Source organism: Columba livia, chromosome 5 (assembly GCF_036013475.1).
Source record: "Columba livia isolate bColLiv1 breed racing homer chromosome 5, bColLiv1.pat.W.v2, whole genome shotgun sequence".
NCBI lineage: Eukaryota > Metazoa > Chordata > Aves > Columbiformes > Columbidae > Columba > Columba livia.
Window position 1 is genome coordinate 66,490,878 of NC_088606.1, and position 18,265 is coordinate 66,509,142.

General features: G+C 38.1%; 1 protein-coding gene across 3 annotated transcripts in view; it reads right to left on the bottom strand.

The window, feature by feature from the left end:
- SHANK2 (SH3 and multiple ankyrin repeat domains 2) overlaps positions 1–18,265 on the bottom strand; it is a 315,788-nt gene that overhangs the window by 255,636 nt on the left and 41,887 nt on the right. For all 3 annotated transcript variants that reach the window (XM_065065546.1, XM_065065547.1, XM_065065548.1), the window contains exons 6-12: positions 16,205–16,408; positions 14,816–14,887; positions 14,121–14,229; positions 13,709–13,860; positions 12,756–12,923; positions 9,439–9,555; positions 5,413–5,490 (exon numbers count right to left, since the gene is read on the bottom strand). In XM_065065546.1, the coding sequence (XP_064921618.1) occupies positions 5,413–5,490; positions 9,439–9,555; positions 12,756–12,923; positions 13,709–13,860; positions 14,121–14,229; positions 14,816–14,887; positions 16,205–16,408 (900 nt within the window). The remainder of the gene's footprint in view (positions 1–5,412; positions 5,491–9,438; positions 9,556–12,755; positions 12,924–13,708; positions 13,861–14,120; positions 14,230–14,815; positions 14,888–16,204; positions 16,409–18,265) is intronic.

The window sequence follows — 18,265 nt, forward strand, 5'->3', positions numbered from 1 at the left end:
TGGAACAGTATCTCATATCCTTACTGTTCTCAGGAATATTTGCTTTGGTTAACATTTCCCCCAATGCCCTAAACACATCAGCACCACAAAGGCATAAATATGCCCAAGGCAATGTGTAAAACTGCTCAAAAGCCTATTTGTCCCAGAAAAATGTGAGTTCCTCTGTATAAACAGCACTTCAATGTAAGTGATGAGAAAACACATCATAACTAATCATTGTTTGCATCTGGATATATCATCACCATCACCTTTTTTTTTTTAAATTTTAATAATGTCTTTTTAAGAAATTCCATTGAGTATGCCTCCGTATATACATACTAACACACTATATTTTTAAAGGAAAATTCTGTATTTTGTTCTGGTCTGGTCACTTGTGTAAAATTAAAAATGCTAATTGCAACTCTTACTAACACCTCTATGTCTAAGTCTTAAAAAGTCATTCTGTAGAAATTTTTATTACACTTATTCTAGTACTTTTGGGGTGTTTGCATGACTGAAACCTTAAATCTTTTCTTATCAATATCTAAATATCACAAATACTGAGTAAGTGTAAATTAGACTTTATACTCCTCCATGACAGATTGTCCTTTACCTGTTTTTCTGTACCACAAGACACAATATAAGTCATCACAAGCATTTACCTAACGTGAAAAAAATAAAACAACCAGAGCAAGTGTGATTAAATTCCACTATTTGACTCACATCAGGACAAGAGCTGGAAAAAAGATAAAGCCTGACTAAAGGCAGAATGCACCATGAGAAGGGAGCTATATTTTTTTGCCAATAATACACAATATTCAATGATGCATTCTTCACACAGGTGCTCCAGAAAAGGAATTTGGATGAAAGTAAATACTTGGAAAAAACAAAGTCCTTGTGTAATTCATGTGTTCCATTTACCTAGTAGTTACTTATTTTAACATCAACAGAGAAAAAACTGTATTTGTAAAGATGCCTATTTGAGGCACAAAGATTTTAAAATAATCTTTCTCAGAGTTTCACTCTTTGAAAAAATAAGTCAGAGACAAAAAAATACCTGAGGAGAACTTATTATCCTTTGCCTGTAAATTTCATCAAAAAGATGGACTCAAAATTATAATGAACCAAATCAAAATGGGGTTTTGGGAAGCCAGAGACCTTCTTAATCTCTACAACTGCCCAAAAGGAGCTTGGAGCAAGGGGGGTTGGTCTCTGCTCCCAGGAACAAGTGATGAGAGGAAATGGCCTCAAGTTGCACCAGGGGAGGTCGAGGTTGGATGTGGGGAACAATTTCTTCCCCAAAGGGCTGTGGGGCATTGGAACAGGCTGCCCAGGGCAGTGCTGGAGTCACCATCCCTGGAGGGCTGGACAGACGGACATGAGGTTCTCAGGACATGGGGCAGTGCCAGGGCTGGGGGAACGGTTGGACCCCATGATCTTGAGTGTCTCTTTCAACCAAAATGATTCGATGACCCACCTCCAAGCTCCATGGTTCCACGCCGTGCTCAGTTGTGCATGTCTATATTCCAGCACAGCCAGCTTGGTTTCCAAATATTGAGCCTGGTTTTGGAGCCCTTGTATCTGAGTCAGGCTGCTAAACCAGTTTATGCTGCCACATTATTAACATGGAGATCCCTGACAGCATGCAGGGCAATTAAAGAAAACAAAACAAAATAACATCACACAACAGGGGAGATGGGACAAGGAGAGGTGGGTCAACAGAGTTTTTCAGTATGAGCAAAACAACACATGTTTTCTCTCACCCGTACTCCAAAAAAGCTGAATCATTTTGTTTTTCCAAACAATGTCGCCTGAGACACCAGGCATGGAAAATTTCATTTAAAATCATTCAAATCTGGCAAAAATATGAGCAATTAAAAATAGATGTTCAGCCAACAGACTGAAAGGAACAATTCTACCTGCAGAGGACCTGGAAGGTTGCTGCTCCTCCTGCCATTTACGTAACATAAGTGCATTAATAATCCATGTTAGAGAATAGAGAATTTTGTTAACAACCCATGCTGATTTGGGACAGACATGGTCAATAATAAGGTACATCTGAGAGAGAAATCATTCTCAGATACAACTCTGCCATTAAAAGGTGTCACTAAATGCCACCTCAGAATAGTTCTTCTGTATATTTTGAACACATATGCTTTGAAACACTGACTAATTATTAGCATTAGTAGTTCTAAGCTTGAAAGTGCTTTATAGCCCATATGAAGAGATACTCATTATTCATACAGAGCTTCTGCTCACTAAAAGAAAAAGGAAAAACATGATAAATGAGGCATATGTTCATTTTAACTTACACAATACAATTTCAACAGCTTGTGTTCCACTACTGGATTCATATTTGCCAGATAGGTAAGAAATCATTTCACATTAATCTAGGAGCACATAAATTGTGTGGAAAGCTAATTAGCTATGGATGTTGACAGGGTATCACGGCTTTTCTGAAAGGATATTTTGGGAGATTTTACTAATAAAATAGAAATTGTAATGGCAAAAAAACAACATAAATAAAACCACTGGAGAGTCTGAAGCTAACCTAAAGCTGGAACAGAAGCTACAGTTCAGCATTTCATAAGCCAGTTTATGAGAGCTGTAAATCAATGCACTGTACGCCAGTGGAAAACATCATGTTTTTGGCAAGCTGTATCATAAGGTATCAACGGCTGGGGAAGCATCAGCAGGACTTACAGCTGGCATGGCTGAGGGCACGTCCAAGTTCAGTGCTACTGCTCGATTTTAGTCATTTCAAAAGAAAAACGGCCAAGCACAATGTATATAACAGTGTATTATTAGCTAGCACTTCCAGCTCTGCAATGCTGCTTTTTTTTCTATCTGTTTGCACAGAATAATTAGCATGTGAGGTACTTAGATTACCAAGACAGGATGGATAAGTAAGCAATTAATAAACAGAATTGGCAATATCGTCTAATGATGCAGCACAGGTTTCATCTTACCTCTAATTGCTAGTCAGCCTTCGACTGAAATGCACAGAACACAAAACATTCTCACACTTAGACTGAGGATGGCGATGCAGGAATTGCTTCAATCTAACTTGGAAGATACACAGGGAGGAGATTCACCCCACATCCATACAAGTGTTACTACATACTAGCGGCGGGGGAAGTCCACAAAAACATACAGACAGATTCCTGCTGACCCATATTCTGTTATTGCAGAATACACCCTACTAGCAGCACAGTTTATTAAGGTTGACAGTCACAGGCAGACTTTTGGCTACGGGTGACATCAAATGTACTCAACACTGATCGCTAACTTCATGGAGCCCAGTAATCAGCCAGGACGAAACACACTCCTTTAAAGGTAGCTAATAAAAGTTTAGATGCTTCATTGGGAAATACAGACAAGCTCTTTCATGGCCTCAACAACTGGCAATGCCATTCCAACACTGTTAGACACTGAAAAGGCAAAAAGGCCAGTCAGACCCCAGGGTGCACACAGTGTGCGATACCCGAATTAAGCAGCACAGAATTCAGCCCAGATGAGATTTTCTTCTATATGACCCGGTAAACCCATGCTTGTTTTAATAAGCACTGTGATTTGGTAAGAAACGAACACATATGCATCTTTTTTTTGGTGGTGGTAAAATTACACTATATTCATTGGGCACTAATGTGAGATACAAAACCTGCTGTTCATTTCCATCAAAATAAATAAAGCTTTGGCAGGCCTTGAAAGCAACACACAAATTTCTCCATGTCTGCATGCTTTTGTTTTGAAGAATAGCACAGTTTTCATATCATTAATTTTCTAAGCAGCAACTCAAAAGAATCATCCTACTAGTTTTCTGAGAAAATAACAGAATGGAGGTTACTCAAAGGAATAGATGCTGCAGCTACAACCATTCTCGTTATGTACATATGAGATGCTTCCATGTTCCTTGCTGCTGATTACATGAGTAAACATTTTTAGTATGCAAAATCCTATTAACTCAAGAGGATTCTGCATAATTTTATAACAGCTCCACTTGTGGTGTCTGATCGACTCGGTCAGCAGCAGACAGATGGCAAAGAATTAATTCTAATGCTGCTTTATTGCAATTCTGGCATCAGGCTTTTCTCTACTCACTGCATTTGGAAAACTAGAACTTTTCCTACATTCCCTGCATCTAAAAGTAAGAAACCGTAGAGTAAGAAGATGGACAGTCATTTCCTTTTTTTAAGTATGTGGATGTAGAAAGGATAAAACAAAGCAAATCTATTATTCAGTCCTGTCCATGCTAGGGGAAGAGTGACCAGTCAAAAGTCCAATCGTCAGAAGTGTAACATACAATAAATTACAACAAATAGGATTTTATTCCATAGGGAGGGGAGACAGTTCACTGGTCAGCAAGTGCACTTCCACAGCTACATGCTTCTCTTCAAATTATTTCTTCTGTCTCCTGTGCTCACGTTTGTTTAGTTTTGGCTACTCATCCTTCACTTCTTGAAGCCCTACAACCCCCAGCACTACCTTTTACCAAGATTTTCTTTTCTGCCTTTTCCCCCCTGTATTTTTCTGTTCTAAGAAGAACAACATTGCAGCAGTCAAAAAGGAAGACAAATGGAAGCTATTCTACTCGCCATTTACCCTCCCCATTCTAAAACCAAAAGAAAACTTAAATCTCAAAGACATAAAATTAATAACCTCCCAAAGTAAAGAGACGACATGGGAACCCATCCCTCCAATAATTAGGGTTTTCTCTTACAATTTTAATCACTCCATAATGCTAAGGTGCAGTGAAAAGTATTATCTAGTGCTTAGTTAATTTGTGCTTAGCGTATATTTAGATGGCAAACCATTAACAGTTCAAACACGGTGCCTAAAATTAAATCATTAATCTACTGTCTCTCCAATTTTGGGAAAATGGTCCCAAAAGTAAACAGTGATCTGGCTGGGATTTGTAGACAAAGCTCTTCAGATACAAAACTGATGGCCAGAAAACCTTCAAATATGGAGATAATTGAACTGATGTAGAAATATTTGGCCAAGGGTTTTTTTTAAGAACCTGAAACTCAGAGACGTTATCTACACATAAACTTTGAGAAGCCAGCTCAGATACTCAGACATAGTTAATATTGCAACTACTTTACTTGTCAAAACATGAGAGAAAAATGCGCTTTTCCTTGAATTCTATGCAGCATTATCCAAAGTGGGTCGAGGATGTGATGGGAAAGATACAACAAGCAAAGGTAAATTAGGATTTTTTTCTTCCAGAAGCACTATTTTCTGTAAATTCTTTCTGTTCCTATTTCTTAAAACATTACAGCTTTCATCCCTCTTTCTCACATGTCAGTTTGCATCGTGAACATTTCTCTGAAATCCAGGCTAATTAAGACGGCTTCAAAAATAAAGTTCGCGTGAGATTTTCCTCCAAATATTTGTGGGGAGCAAGGGGAAGAGGTATTGCTTTGATTTTACCTGAAAAGGAGACTGGCTGTTGTAATTCTTAATCTCCTTGTTGGCTCCGCGGAACAGCAACACTCGCGCACAGCTCTCCTGAAAACCGCACAAAAGTACAACCTGTTAATACGGGTCTTTAGTTACTCAAGAGATGTTCTGCCTATGAGACGTGTTCCTGTTTGGTATATATTTTCTTAGATAAGAAGCAAACAAATAAACAACCTGAGAAGTTATTAAAAATAGTACTTTAAATACGACAAGGCTTTAGGTGCTTTGCAGTGTGTTACAGTAGAAACAATATGCAAGTGTAAAAAATGTAGAGGAATGGAAGACGTAAATATCTTCTTAAGTTTTTAAGAAACTGTACTGTGGAAATTTCATACTGACAAATCAGATCTTGCAGAAAACATGTTAGCTCAAAATGAAATTTGACTCTTTTTGCCTATTTTGTAGGGAAAATAGTACTGTTCACAGTAAACAGCACCTGGGATGAATTATATCCTTCCCTATTGCTAAAAATTTAACAGTTTTACCCCTTGCATGCACTTTGGTTTTTTCAACCTATCTTCAGTTTCAAACACTTAATACACCTGAAATTATGTGGTGTGGCTACACACACTGCACTGACCAGTCTTACCGTCTTTCTTTTCCCCAAAAAATACTAACAGTTACAGCGCAAAACCCTTATAACACGAGAAAAATATGGCTTTGGGTCCTCTGAACTGAGGAAATCTGCAAAGAAAAAGGTCTTAAAAATATTTCTTTGGACCAATATGGTGTATTAAGTCACTACTCTGCGCTGCTGTAAATCCAACTGACCATAACCTGCTAGAAATCCTCTGCGGTTCTCAGAGCACTCAACTTTGTGATGATTCACACGTGGGCTGTATTTCCTACCTGTCATCACTTTTAAGACCTTATGCAAACCAGTCAACATTTCAAAATATTTTAACGTTCCCTCATCATAAATATTTTTATTCATTTTCTTGTGTTTTCTGTATTTCTTGTCATGTTGTGTTGTGGTATTTCAATGTGCTGCCGTTCACTTTTAACAGTAAATTTCCAGCCAGAGACTGAAACAGTGGCAGAAATGAAGTTTATTTGCTAGACTCTAAGTCATAAGTCAACACCCAGAAATAATGATTGAAAATAACTTTTGTCAATGTGGTTTCTAATTTATCATGTGAGATTCTTGATACCATTAAGTCTCCCCAGTCACAGGGTTGTCCTAAATAAATATATCCATGGAGGAACCCATCCCACCCTTTCACCAAATTTCAGTACTCATAAAAAAATAACCTTTTGTTCCCATACTTCTTATCTGGATAACAGATTGAAACAGCAGAATGGATCATATCTCAAGACGGTACATTAACAATCATCTCCTAGATAGTAATTTTTTAATGAGATATAATTAATTGAGATAGCCTCAGTTGCTTGCACTGACATTGGCACATTAGGTGTGTTCTCTGTATCTCTAAATATAGAAAGACCAAGAGCAATGTGCAAAATGTCACAATATTTTTCTTGGTTTTCTGGCTTCTCTGTTAACACTCATTCAAAAGAAGAAAACATGCTGCAATCTAGAGAAAGACCTACGAGCTTAAAAACAACAACAACAAGTTATTTTCGTAGTTAATTTTCCTAAATTCCTCTTTGTCTGACTCCTAAACAATTCTAGGTTTGCACACTATATTGTATTCCCATAACAACTATCCCACTATATCCCACCAGGTACTGCTCAGTAAACAGATTAGAAATGCTAGTAGAACCCTTTACCATTAAAATGCCCAATTCTGATCCAAAATTTAAGAATATAAATAATGATATTAGGAAGCGTATTGTATTTATTGGCTGATTATTAATTTGGTTATGAGAATAAATAATTCAACACTACAAAAGCAAAATAATTACACATTTTAAAACTTCACCTGATTTACACATTTAACTAAGCTGTCTGCAGTGTAACAAAAACCAAAGGGATTTATTGATTAAATGGCTTTCATAAGAAAACCTTTGACAAAAGTGGTCAGAGTTGTTCAATGTAAGAATTGCCAGGAAAATTAGTTTTAGATTAAGTACTGCATGTGTGTGTTTATTGATTTATTCATTTAAAACAGAAGCATTCTCAGCTTCATCCTCTCTCCCTTTTGCTTCCTCCCCATCCTCCCAGCATTAGGGAGAACAAACCAGAGAGAATGAGCAAAAAAAAAAGCCACCACCAGGAATTATTTGTATTACATTTCCTTTGTTAATTCAGTGAAAATTGCACATTGTCGAGCTGCCTGAAAGGCTGCACACTTCATCCCAGCGCTGCTATTGGCAAAATACGGAGGTGTAGCATCAGTCTAGATTTCAGTGAGTTACTGGGTGGTCATGAAATCATTTTTAAAATAATGGTTTATTCCAATCTAGCACTTCACTGACACTCAGGAAAACAGAACTACCAACTTCACAAAATTTCCCAAGAAAATTCCCCAGGGAAGACTGAAAGGGAAAATTAAATGGGTAATGACTCCATCTACAGGAATCGAGAGGTAAAAAGGATAATCTAATACTGTCTTTCCCATCCTCTCCATCCAGCAAAGCCAGAAAATCTCCATCTTTCCGCATTAGTGAAAAACAATTTTCAATAAAAGGGGACCCTGAAAAACATCTGTGTAGGTTACGGTTTCACAGCACCCTCAAAATCTTGTTATTTTCACATACACCTCATGACAGAAACCAGAAGCCTGACAGCGCAGCCACAAGATGTTTAACTTTCATTTCCAATGCCAAGCTTAACGACTATGAAAATAACTGCAAATTTGTAGATGCAATTTCAATTGGAGCCTCTTGAGTCTTCTACAGAATAATTTTCTCCACTGAGGTCAGGGGGAAAACACGTCTCCACATGAAAAATGCCATCATTCTACAGGATTATTCTAATTTCAGCATCGTATCAATCGTGACACACACATCAAGTCAACAGTCTCGAAAAATGTCAAATAACTCCCAAAACCCTTTTGTTTTAAGAAGTTGACAGTATTTTAGACCTAAATGAGTAATCTGTCTTGACAAGACTGTTGAAAAAAAACTAACATGGTAATTAGTTAAAAAGCAGATGCTTTAACAGATGTTTCACTAGTTACAGTCACATCTGATGACTTGTTTTTTCCTAATTCAATGTAACATTATACAGGCTGTGTTTTAACATAGTTGTAAAACTCATTCCCTTCCCATCCCATCCATGCAAAGGGAGTATAAAATGCTATCAAATCAGATGGTTCTATTAATTGTAAATGACTGCACAAGTTGTATATCTCCTGTATGATCTACAGATACATTTCCACAGTATTTTCCAAGTGTTTCTTATTTACTTCTAATTTAATTTCTAGCAAAACAGCAATGAATTCTGAATAGGAAACAAATATTTGGATATAATACCAAAAAAATGACAAGCTGGTAGAACACCATGTTGTTTTATTTTCTATTTGATATGTATACTGTTGCTACCTTTGATGAGCAGCTCTATTTTTAATCAGTGCATAAAATACTAATAATATAGTTTTCATGCCATTATATTCTCTCTAGTTTTTAACACCACTGTTTAAAACCTGTAACACTTCCTTGCATAATAAAACAAACAAAAAATAACGAGCTATTTTCTTCTTCAGTGTAACTTGTCTCTACAGATCAATAATAATGGGAAATTTATTGCAAAATGTACATTAAAAGTGAGGAAACTGTGTCCCAGGAAAACCTAACACCAAACGAGTAAAACTCTTCAACAGAAAACCCAACAAGCTTCACTTTCTAGAGCATGAAACATTTAGTGTTTGTACCTCCATTATGCCTTTTATTTTTCCTGGCTACGTGTTATTCTGTTACAGCACTTGTGTCAAGTCTCCATGGGACTCGAGCCCCCGGACCCAAAGTGAGACATCCCCCAACTCAGCCACACCGAGGGGACCCCAGGCAGCCCTCAGCTCCTGCCAGGGACCTTTATGTCCCAGGAGGAGGATGGTGGGACTCTGTGGCACTGGGTGGCGTGTGCCAGCTCACCTGGTTGTAGAGGGCACAGATGTGTAGCGCCGTGTTCCCTGATGCATTCTGTGCACACATGTCCGCCCCGTAGAACAGGAGATGCTCTAGATGTTGGACGTGTCCATATCGGCAAGCCTGTGAAGACATGCAACAGAATCATGGAATGATTTGGGTTGGAAGGGACCTTCAAAGTTCCCCCAGTGCCCCCCCTGCCATGAGCAGGGACATCTTCAGCAGCTCAGGTTGCTCAGAGCCCCGTCCAGCCTGGCCTGGGATGTCTCCAGGGATGCTTCATCCGCCACCTCTCCGGCCAACCTGGGCCAGGCTCTCACCACCCTCAGGGCCAACAATTTCTTCCTCATGTCCAGCCTGAATCTCCCTCCTTTAGTTTAAAACCATCACCCCTTGTCCGACTGCAACAGGTCCTGCTAAAAGTCTGTCCCCATCTTTCTTATCAGCCCCTTTTAAGTACAGAAAGGCTGCAATAAGGTCTCTAACTAAGCATTCCAGGTAAAGATTTTTAGCAGAGAAGATGTTATTTTTAGGTAGGGTCTCATTTTTAGAACCCCCCCTGGACTGAATGGGATAGGACAAGAGGAAATGGCCTCAAGTTGTGCCAGGGGAGGTTTAGATTAGATGTTAGGAAAAAATTCTTCACAGAAAGGGCTGTGGGGCACTGGAACAGGCTGCCCGGGGAAGTGGTGGAGTCACCATCCCTGGAGGGGTTTAAAAGGCATTTAGACGAGGTTCTTAGGGACATGGTTTAGTGCTAGAATTGGGTTATGGTTGGACTTGATGATTCTGAGGGTCTCTTCCAGCTGAAATGACTCCATGATTCACACCCATATGTCCATACCCGCCTGTAAACACCAATGTGTGCACTTTAGACACAGCAAGTCTGTGCATAAGTTTAAGCACCTGCTTATTTAAGGAACAGCATTTTCAAGGCTTCAAGAAAATACAAAGTTTGGCACTTTTTATTGACTAATATTGACAACTATCAAATGTGACAAGCAGACTGACAAAAGTTTTTTCATCCTGCTGATGTTCAGAAAGTTGACCACTAGATGGCACTGAAGATGATCAGATTTCTAAAGTTTGCTTTTAAGGTGTGAAAACAGCTTGGGGAAATCTGGCCAAAAATCTATTACTAATCTTCTTGATTCTGTGATGTCAAGCAGGTGCACAGCATGTACAGGGCACTGATCCAAAAACGGGAACATCTTCAAGAGTTACTTTATTAGCCACACAAATAAAATCTTAGACCCTGAATACTTGGAAATAAATCTTGATGAATGAGACCCCAGCGAAATTTGAAATTTTCCTGATTAGCAAATAAGTTTGTGAAAAACCACAGTATTTCCCCTCATCATACTCATTTACTTGACTACCTTCTTCTCTCCAGTGCACCAAATGAGCACCTCCAAATGTGTAACGTTTCCAACTTCGTATCATCTCAGATCAGTTTAATTCCTGTATAATAATATAGAATTTAAGTTGACAGATTTCCCCCTTTACTATAAGGATAACCCAGAGGCTTAATTTCTATAGTTAAAGATTGTGTTAGCAAAATGAAAAATATACTTGCTACCAATTATTTCCTTGCCATAGAAGGTAACGTGGCCTTCTTCACACAGACCACAACATATGGGACTGTATCAAAGCATCGTCTGTCTTAATTCACTGAGGGATGCTTGTATTATTGATTACTGAAATCAGATAGCTGCAATCCAGATGTGAACATTGATTTATTTAGGATTACAACCGATCCAATAGGTTTGGAAAGCTCTGTTTCATTATGAGAAAATAATAACCATATGTGTATAAGGTTGGGTTATCAAAATAGGGAATTTTTCTCTACATTTTCAGGGAGTCCAGATGGGGTAAAAATTTGATCTATATAATCCATTTCCTCCACATCCTCAGAAACAATGGTAGTAGATTAATCTTTCTTTTTTTTCCCTAGTAAAGATGGATCCAAACAACCTCGACATGAACACACACTGGGAAAGAGCTCAGATCTCTGCCCAAACCTGGGTACCAAAGCGGTCTCCCATTTCTTACAAAGAAAAGGAGGAAAGAAATATGTTAGTGCACAAAAAAAGAGAGTCTAGATATCCTAAGCAGGTCCGTAGGTTGATTACTCACACCTTTATTTATCTGATCACACTATATCAGTTACATTTCTTATTGCTCTAACTCATCCACAGAAAGAAAAGGCATAAAATAACTGCAATAACATTCGGACTGCTAGAATCTTTAAACTTTGTGAATCGCTGAGTTTATCACCCTGCAAAGAGAAATCAATAAAGCGTTCTTACACACAACTGTTGTGCAATATTCAGACGTTTCTGGAGCAGACAAGAGTTCAAAGAAAATGTTCTTTTTTGTTTTGGGAGGGTTTGGAGGGGTCTGGTTTTGTGTGTGTATGTGCATTTGTTTGTTGTTGTTTTGTTTTGAGAAAATGCCTTGCCAAACATGGCAAGTCTTTGTAAGAGATGCAATGTAGGTCTTTGATGAGGAAGAAGTTCTACCTTCCCAATAGCTACAGTGAAACTGACCAAGATGTGCCAGTGCCTGACAAGTTCTGGTACTGTAGCTTATTCAAGGTATCATGAGTACTATGAACCTCAAAAGATTACTTTTCAAAAATAATTTTTCTTTATCAAGCATAGAATCATTGAATAGTTTGAGCTGGAAGGGACCTTCAAAGGCCATTTAGTCCAACCATGCTACCACCTTTATCCACACACTTAACATGTAGAAGAGGAAAGGAAAACCTGTGTACAAACATCAGAAAAAAAAAATCACTGGAATCTCAGTTTCCACACCCAGACGGAATGAAAACTCAGCACTAAGTGTGTAAGAGTTTAACACCCTTCAGTGCAACACACTGAAGGATCCTGGCAGCAGAATCCTGAATCCAAATCTTCCTGCAAAGCTCACTAGAGAGAAAAGAGAATGTACCTCTGACAAACACGCAAGAAGCGTTAGCAAGGATTCTAAAATTGGCATCTAACAAAAAGATCTAGTTACACTGTTTTACTGATGTGCCACTGATGGGATGCTAAACTTCCATGAGAACATTACAGAAATATAAGTGCAATTTCTACAGCAAAATGCACAGTAACCATAGGATTTCAAAGCTACAGAACTCCACTGGAACAGCTCCCACTTCTAATTCACCCCAGCAAGACACAAAGTAATAAGCAAACAGAAAAAGGCAGTAATTCCATACTTGCATGTGCATGGACTACATATATCCAAATGGCCTTCAGAATACAGAACAGACACAGCACATTTCCCAACTCCCAACAACAAGTAACCTTTCCCACCTGATGAATTTCTTGCCACCCGTTTTCGTCTTTACAGCTGACGGTGGCGTGTTCGTGGAGCAGCAACTCGCAGCAGAACGGATCCCCCCCCACGACGGCCGTGTGGTACAGGGGGGTCAGCCCACAGCTGTCCTTGTAGTTGGGAGATGCTCCAAGCTCTAAAAGCGTCTGAAAAGCAACCATGAACTGTGAAAAACCCCATATTTGGAGGGACTTTAACTATAAAGGGACTTTTCTACCTAAAAAAGTATTTACAAGGTTGGTATTTGCCATAATGCATGTTTTTTGCTCAATTCTTGATAGAATGGGCCGCAGCACAGAGTAAATTAAGCAATGAATGACCATGGAAGAATTAGGATCTAAAGGAATGGAGAGGGATAGCAAGGGAAAGATGAGTGGCAACATTTGATTTCCATCCTCTCATTAAGTTCAGAAATGTCAGTTCTGAAAATGCCGCGTTGCCTTTGCAACACGTTCGCCTCTTCAGTTACAAGATGCTTTATGAAAAATGTCACACAATTTGAATATCTGTCAAAAGGAAATACAGAAAAGCCATAAGCGTAAGACTTAATCCAGAATTATCAAGGTGATTTAAGAACACCTGTTAAAATACAAAAGAAAACAGAAGAGGCTGTGTTAAGATATAATGTGTAATCCATGCCACTGGCATTTGATAAGCAACAATCACTCGATTTCTATTTCCTCAGACAGATCTTTCCCAACCTATCAATAAATAAGGTTAAATTTCACCACTATTTCTTCCTACCAAAAAAACCCACTTGGAAATGAAAAGGCCCTTTATTGAAAGCAAATCCTGAAAGCCACAAGAAATCACTAGAACAAGTACATATCAGAGGATTCATTGAGGACAACAGAGTAATTAACTGAAAGCATTCTCCTTTATGTATTTTTTTCTACAAAATAATGTATCATTTCCTACTGAAAGCATTTACCTTGAGGGTTACTTGGTTCTTGGCTCTGGCTGCTTTGTGCACAGCTGTCATTCCATCTTTGGCTCTGAAGTCTAAATGTGCTCCTCCATTTTTCAGAGCTTTTATCACTTCTACTGCATTGTCAAGCTGAACTGCCAAAGTCAGGGGTGTTTCTAAAAAAGAGAATACAGGTACTTAGAAAAAGAGGAGCAAATTTATTAAATGCAGACCATTCGCCTTAAAAATGTTAAGTTAAAAATGCTGCTCAATCATAAATTACCAATTTTCTCCTTCAGATGGCAAAACCCTACAGACTGCATTAGCCTAGAGTTATGAAAGCAGCAAAAAGAGCGTGTGAGATTCAGCCTGTTCATCAATTTATGTTGAACAAACCCAAAGTGCAACTTTATGCTGCCACTTTTATTATTCTGACCTCCAGTTTCTAGGTCATGATAGTTTGGGTCCAGTCCTCGGTCCAACATCTTTGTGATTTTCTCCACTGAGAGATGGTGGACATGATCCATAAATTTTCTCAAATTAGCCTGAAACAAAGAGTGAAAAACGAATCATCCTCTGATTTTAAAAATAAAATCTTGACTAAGTAAAATATTCTGTCACTTGATGTCAATATCCATTGACACCACTGAACAGTAGCTAATTCACATTCCTGGAGAACCTGACTTTATCCTGAAAGCATAAATCGTACGGTTTATAATGTTCAAAAGTCAAGCACAGTGAGAAGATTCTGGTTTTTATAGTTTTAATGAAAAAATGTGGGAAAGATTGATTCAATAAGAAATTAGGATGGTGTATAGTGATCATTATTATTATTCTGACCTGCAAACAAGTCTAAAGACACAGATCAGCATTTTTGCAGCATGACAAAAGCACATTGTATTTATGAAGTAAGGTTCTTTTCAGATTCTTTGGGTACATATAGGAGAGTCAGACATGGGAATTTTTCTATGAGAGAAATTCCCAAACCCCAATTTATACATCCCCATTGCACATACTGGTTGTTGTTCAGCAACTGGCCCAGGTGGCCATGAGCTCCTATTTATTTCCAGCTTCTCAGACATGACTTTGCTCAGGAGGCACTTCCTAGCTTCTCCAGTAAATCACACATACCTTTGTATGAAGCTTGGCCAGCTGTTTTTCATCAAGATTAAACTGTTTGTACACTCTTTTCTTGTATCGAAACTGAGGGAGGAAATAAAAAGGATAAATTTTAAATGGCCTACTTTGCTTAAAAACTCATTTTCTGACCTTACCAGAAAGTATCATCCATGACGATGTAGATTTAGGCAATTTTTTTTAAAAAGGCTTAGGATTTCATTCTGAATAGTCACCAATAATCAGCACTCTGCTTAGCATAGTGGCATGGTGGTTTTACAGTTCATGTAAGCAAAACTCAAATCCTGAAAAATCCCTAAATCAACCTAGGCACAACTTACACGTGGGATTAGTTCTTCTGGTGTTCAACGGGACTGGTCCTGTGAAGGAGGTTGTGAGAATTGCCGCTTTTTTTGGCCAAATCTTACTCACATTTTACGCTGAGCAATTTGCTGCCCTATGGCCAGAGCACCAAGATCTACAGCAAAAATCATGGGGTTTACATAGTTATAATTTACTATTATCTAATCGTAGAATTCAAAGAATGCAGCAGGTCTGTAGGACAAGGAGACTGTATTGAATGAGGATTTAACACCAGTTTTCACAAGACCCATTTTAACCCCCGAGTTGTAAAATCCTTTAGCTGTGGTGAGAGGAATTTTGTGAACCATGAACACTCACGAAACAACATGACAGAAAAATTAATCAAGTGGTTATTTAATTTTACTTAATTATATTTAATATAGTATGGACACGGGTGATTGACTGTTCTTTTTTGTTGGATTTGTGTTACAGTGAAGTCTATTAATTGCAGATTATTAGTGGCTGATGGACCACTATACAAACAATAGCAAAATGAATCAAATACAAGTTTCATGCCCCAGTTTCCCGCTATACTGTGTTTCAGTGCAATCTGGCTCCACTCCCTGTTCACCCAGTCCCATAATAGTTCTGCCCAGTTTATTCCCCATGAGTAACGGGGAGGGGGGAAATTCCAGTGCAACTGTTTTGCATCCACACCCAAGCAAGTTTCCATGAGAAAGAAAACCCTATATCTGGGAGAAAGCAAAGGCTGGTTATCCAGCAACCGCCACCCTAATATTGCAAACATCAGAGACCCAAAAGTTAATCTAGAACTTGATATTTCTTTATTAAATCACAGAGTAAGACACATTTCCTGGGTTCTCAGCAGAGGAAAACTCCAAAATCAAATTTCCCAGAGGGATTTATTCTTTGCAGCCTTTTGGGGAATAACACACAGAACAGCTCCATTGAGCAAGTGGTCCAAGTTCAGACCTGCCAATCACTGTTTCCCACATGCAATTCAAATGCATGTAGAAACCTCAAATACAATTTACTGTACAAACATAATACAAATGTTTTAGATATTAGATCTAAAAGTACCTCTAGTGAAGGAACTCCTTTATTCACTGGCTGTGGGTATTCCCTAAGAAGTCGTTCCTCATCCAAAAACTTCCCATCTCTCCCGTTGCTTGCAGGTTGGAACAGTCCATAATTCAGGACATCTTTCAAACTCTGATTCAAAGTGCACAGAATTCGTTGCTTTGCAATCCACACTGAAGCTTCTGGGTTAAATCTAATGCATTTCTGCAAAGAGAAATTATTTTTAAAATTCTAGTTAATAAAAAAACCACATTCAAACAGTATCTTACATTCTAAAATTTACAAATGTCATAAATAAATAGAAACATACTCAATAAACCTATAAATTCCATGGCAAAACACACACAAACAGAATTAGATTTCAAACGTGCATTCATCTATAATAATTAACGCACAAGTATAGTGAAAACACACGACTTTTCAAGTCCTTCCACAAACATTAGAGACTGGATCCTTCTTCAGGGAAAGAACATGGCAAACCTGTTTGAAAAGCCAAGTGGAACAGATGTTACAAGGTGTCTCATCAGCCACTTGATTCCAGGCTGTTCTGACGATTGATCTGATCCTCAGCAATCTCACAAAAAATTGCAAGCAAGAATTCTAATTCATTTTAAGCCACATTTATCTTAGGAGAGATTTATGGGAGGAGGAGCAGCAGAGGAAAACCTTGAAAACCCTTTCCAGCTCTCTGCTTCTAACCAAGCCGGAATTTTAAATGAATTAGGAATTTTGCTATTGTAGCTTATATTGCAACCACTGGTTATGACAACAGAAGAGCTAGTAAAAATAAAACTGAAGTTTACAAAGAGAATGAAGTGTTTCCTTTAACTTTGTCTTTTAGAATGAAACATATTTATCCTGGTAAATTCTGCATACATCTGAAAGCAATCTCTGATCCCATCTACACAAATCAAATAACAAATTCATTTGAATATTTCAATTCTGAATTTCGAAGAGCAAACTTGAAGGCAGAAATCACAATATTTTATATGTACACAGTGTCTTCTTGACTGTCCAAATATCGGTCGGCAAACGTTTTCAACTGTAAAAAGTACAACCAGGACATGAAGGACTTTCAATTGACAACTGTTTCTAACAGAGTAAACACTATGGTATGACACGGCTTTGATTTTAATAATACAAATAATAATACAAACCACTAACTTCTGATCACAGTTTAAGTCTTTTTTTAATGCACCTTGAGAATTCAACATGTTCAGTCTATTCTTGTGTTCTATCTGTTCCTGATCGCATGTAAATATTGCAGATAATGGTGTGTATTTCTAATTCTCAAAGATTTGCTACATTGGCAAAATTAGATATAGCTTCACATTTCTTCAGAATGAATTTCAAGGGAAAATAATCTTTCTACAGTGTTTACACACATTGCATCAGTAACGCACAATATTTATCTTCTGAAATAACTTCCTTTCACAGGTCTGACATTGGCACCTTCGTATAAAGCACAAGGATGGGACATCATAATTTAACTGCCTGAAATAGCATTGAGGAATTCCTTTTCTGAAGTATCTTGAAGGTTTGGTTTTAAATGAGTTATCTGATAACAATACTGCTGTTGTATTTCTACCACACAGTATTTACAGTCCCTGCAGCAGTATTTTTAAATTCTTACAATATTTACTGTCCCTGCAACGCCTCCCACTGTCACACTCTTCACCCTGAGCAAACACCAGCTAAACCACAGCAGGACCTACAGAGACTGCCTGAGTTATGAAATAAGTCAGAATTCATTAGATGCACATGGTGTGGTGACCACAAAGAAATGAGAGTGTAGCTTAGTCAAAAAAGCTGGACAATGTTTTCTAACCTTCAATGACTTATTATCAACAAATCAAACAAAAAATAGGGATAGTTTAGTGGCACAGAATTACAGGAGTACACACAAAACACAGATATTTTGCACTGACAGACGTGGGATCTAGTCTTTTCACCCTTTTTGTTGCAGCCCATGACCAGATGAAATGTGGTAGTTGGTCTTGAACACCGATGTGCACCCTAAAAAATTGCAACAGTGCTTTCAAATGAACACCAAAATAAAGC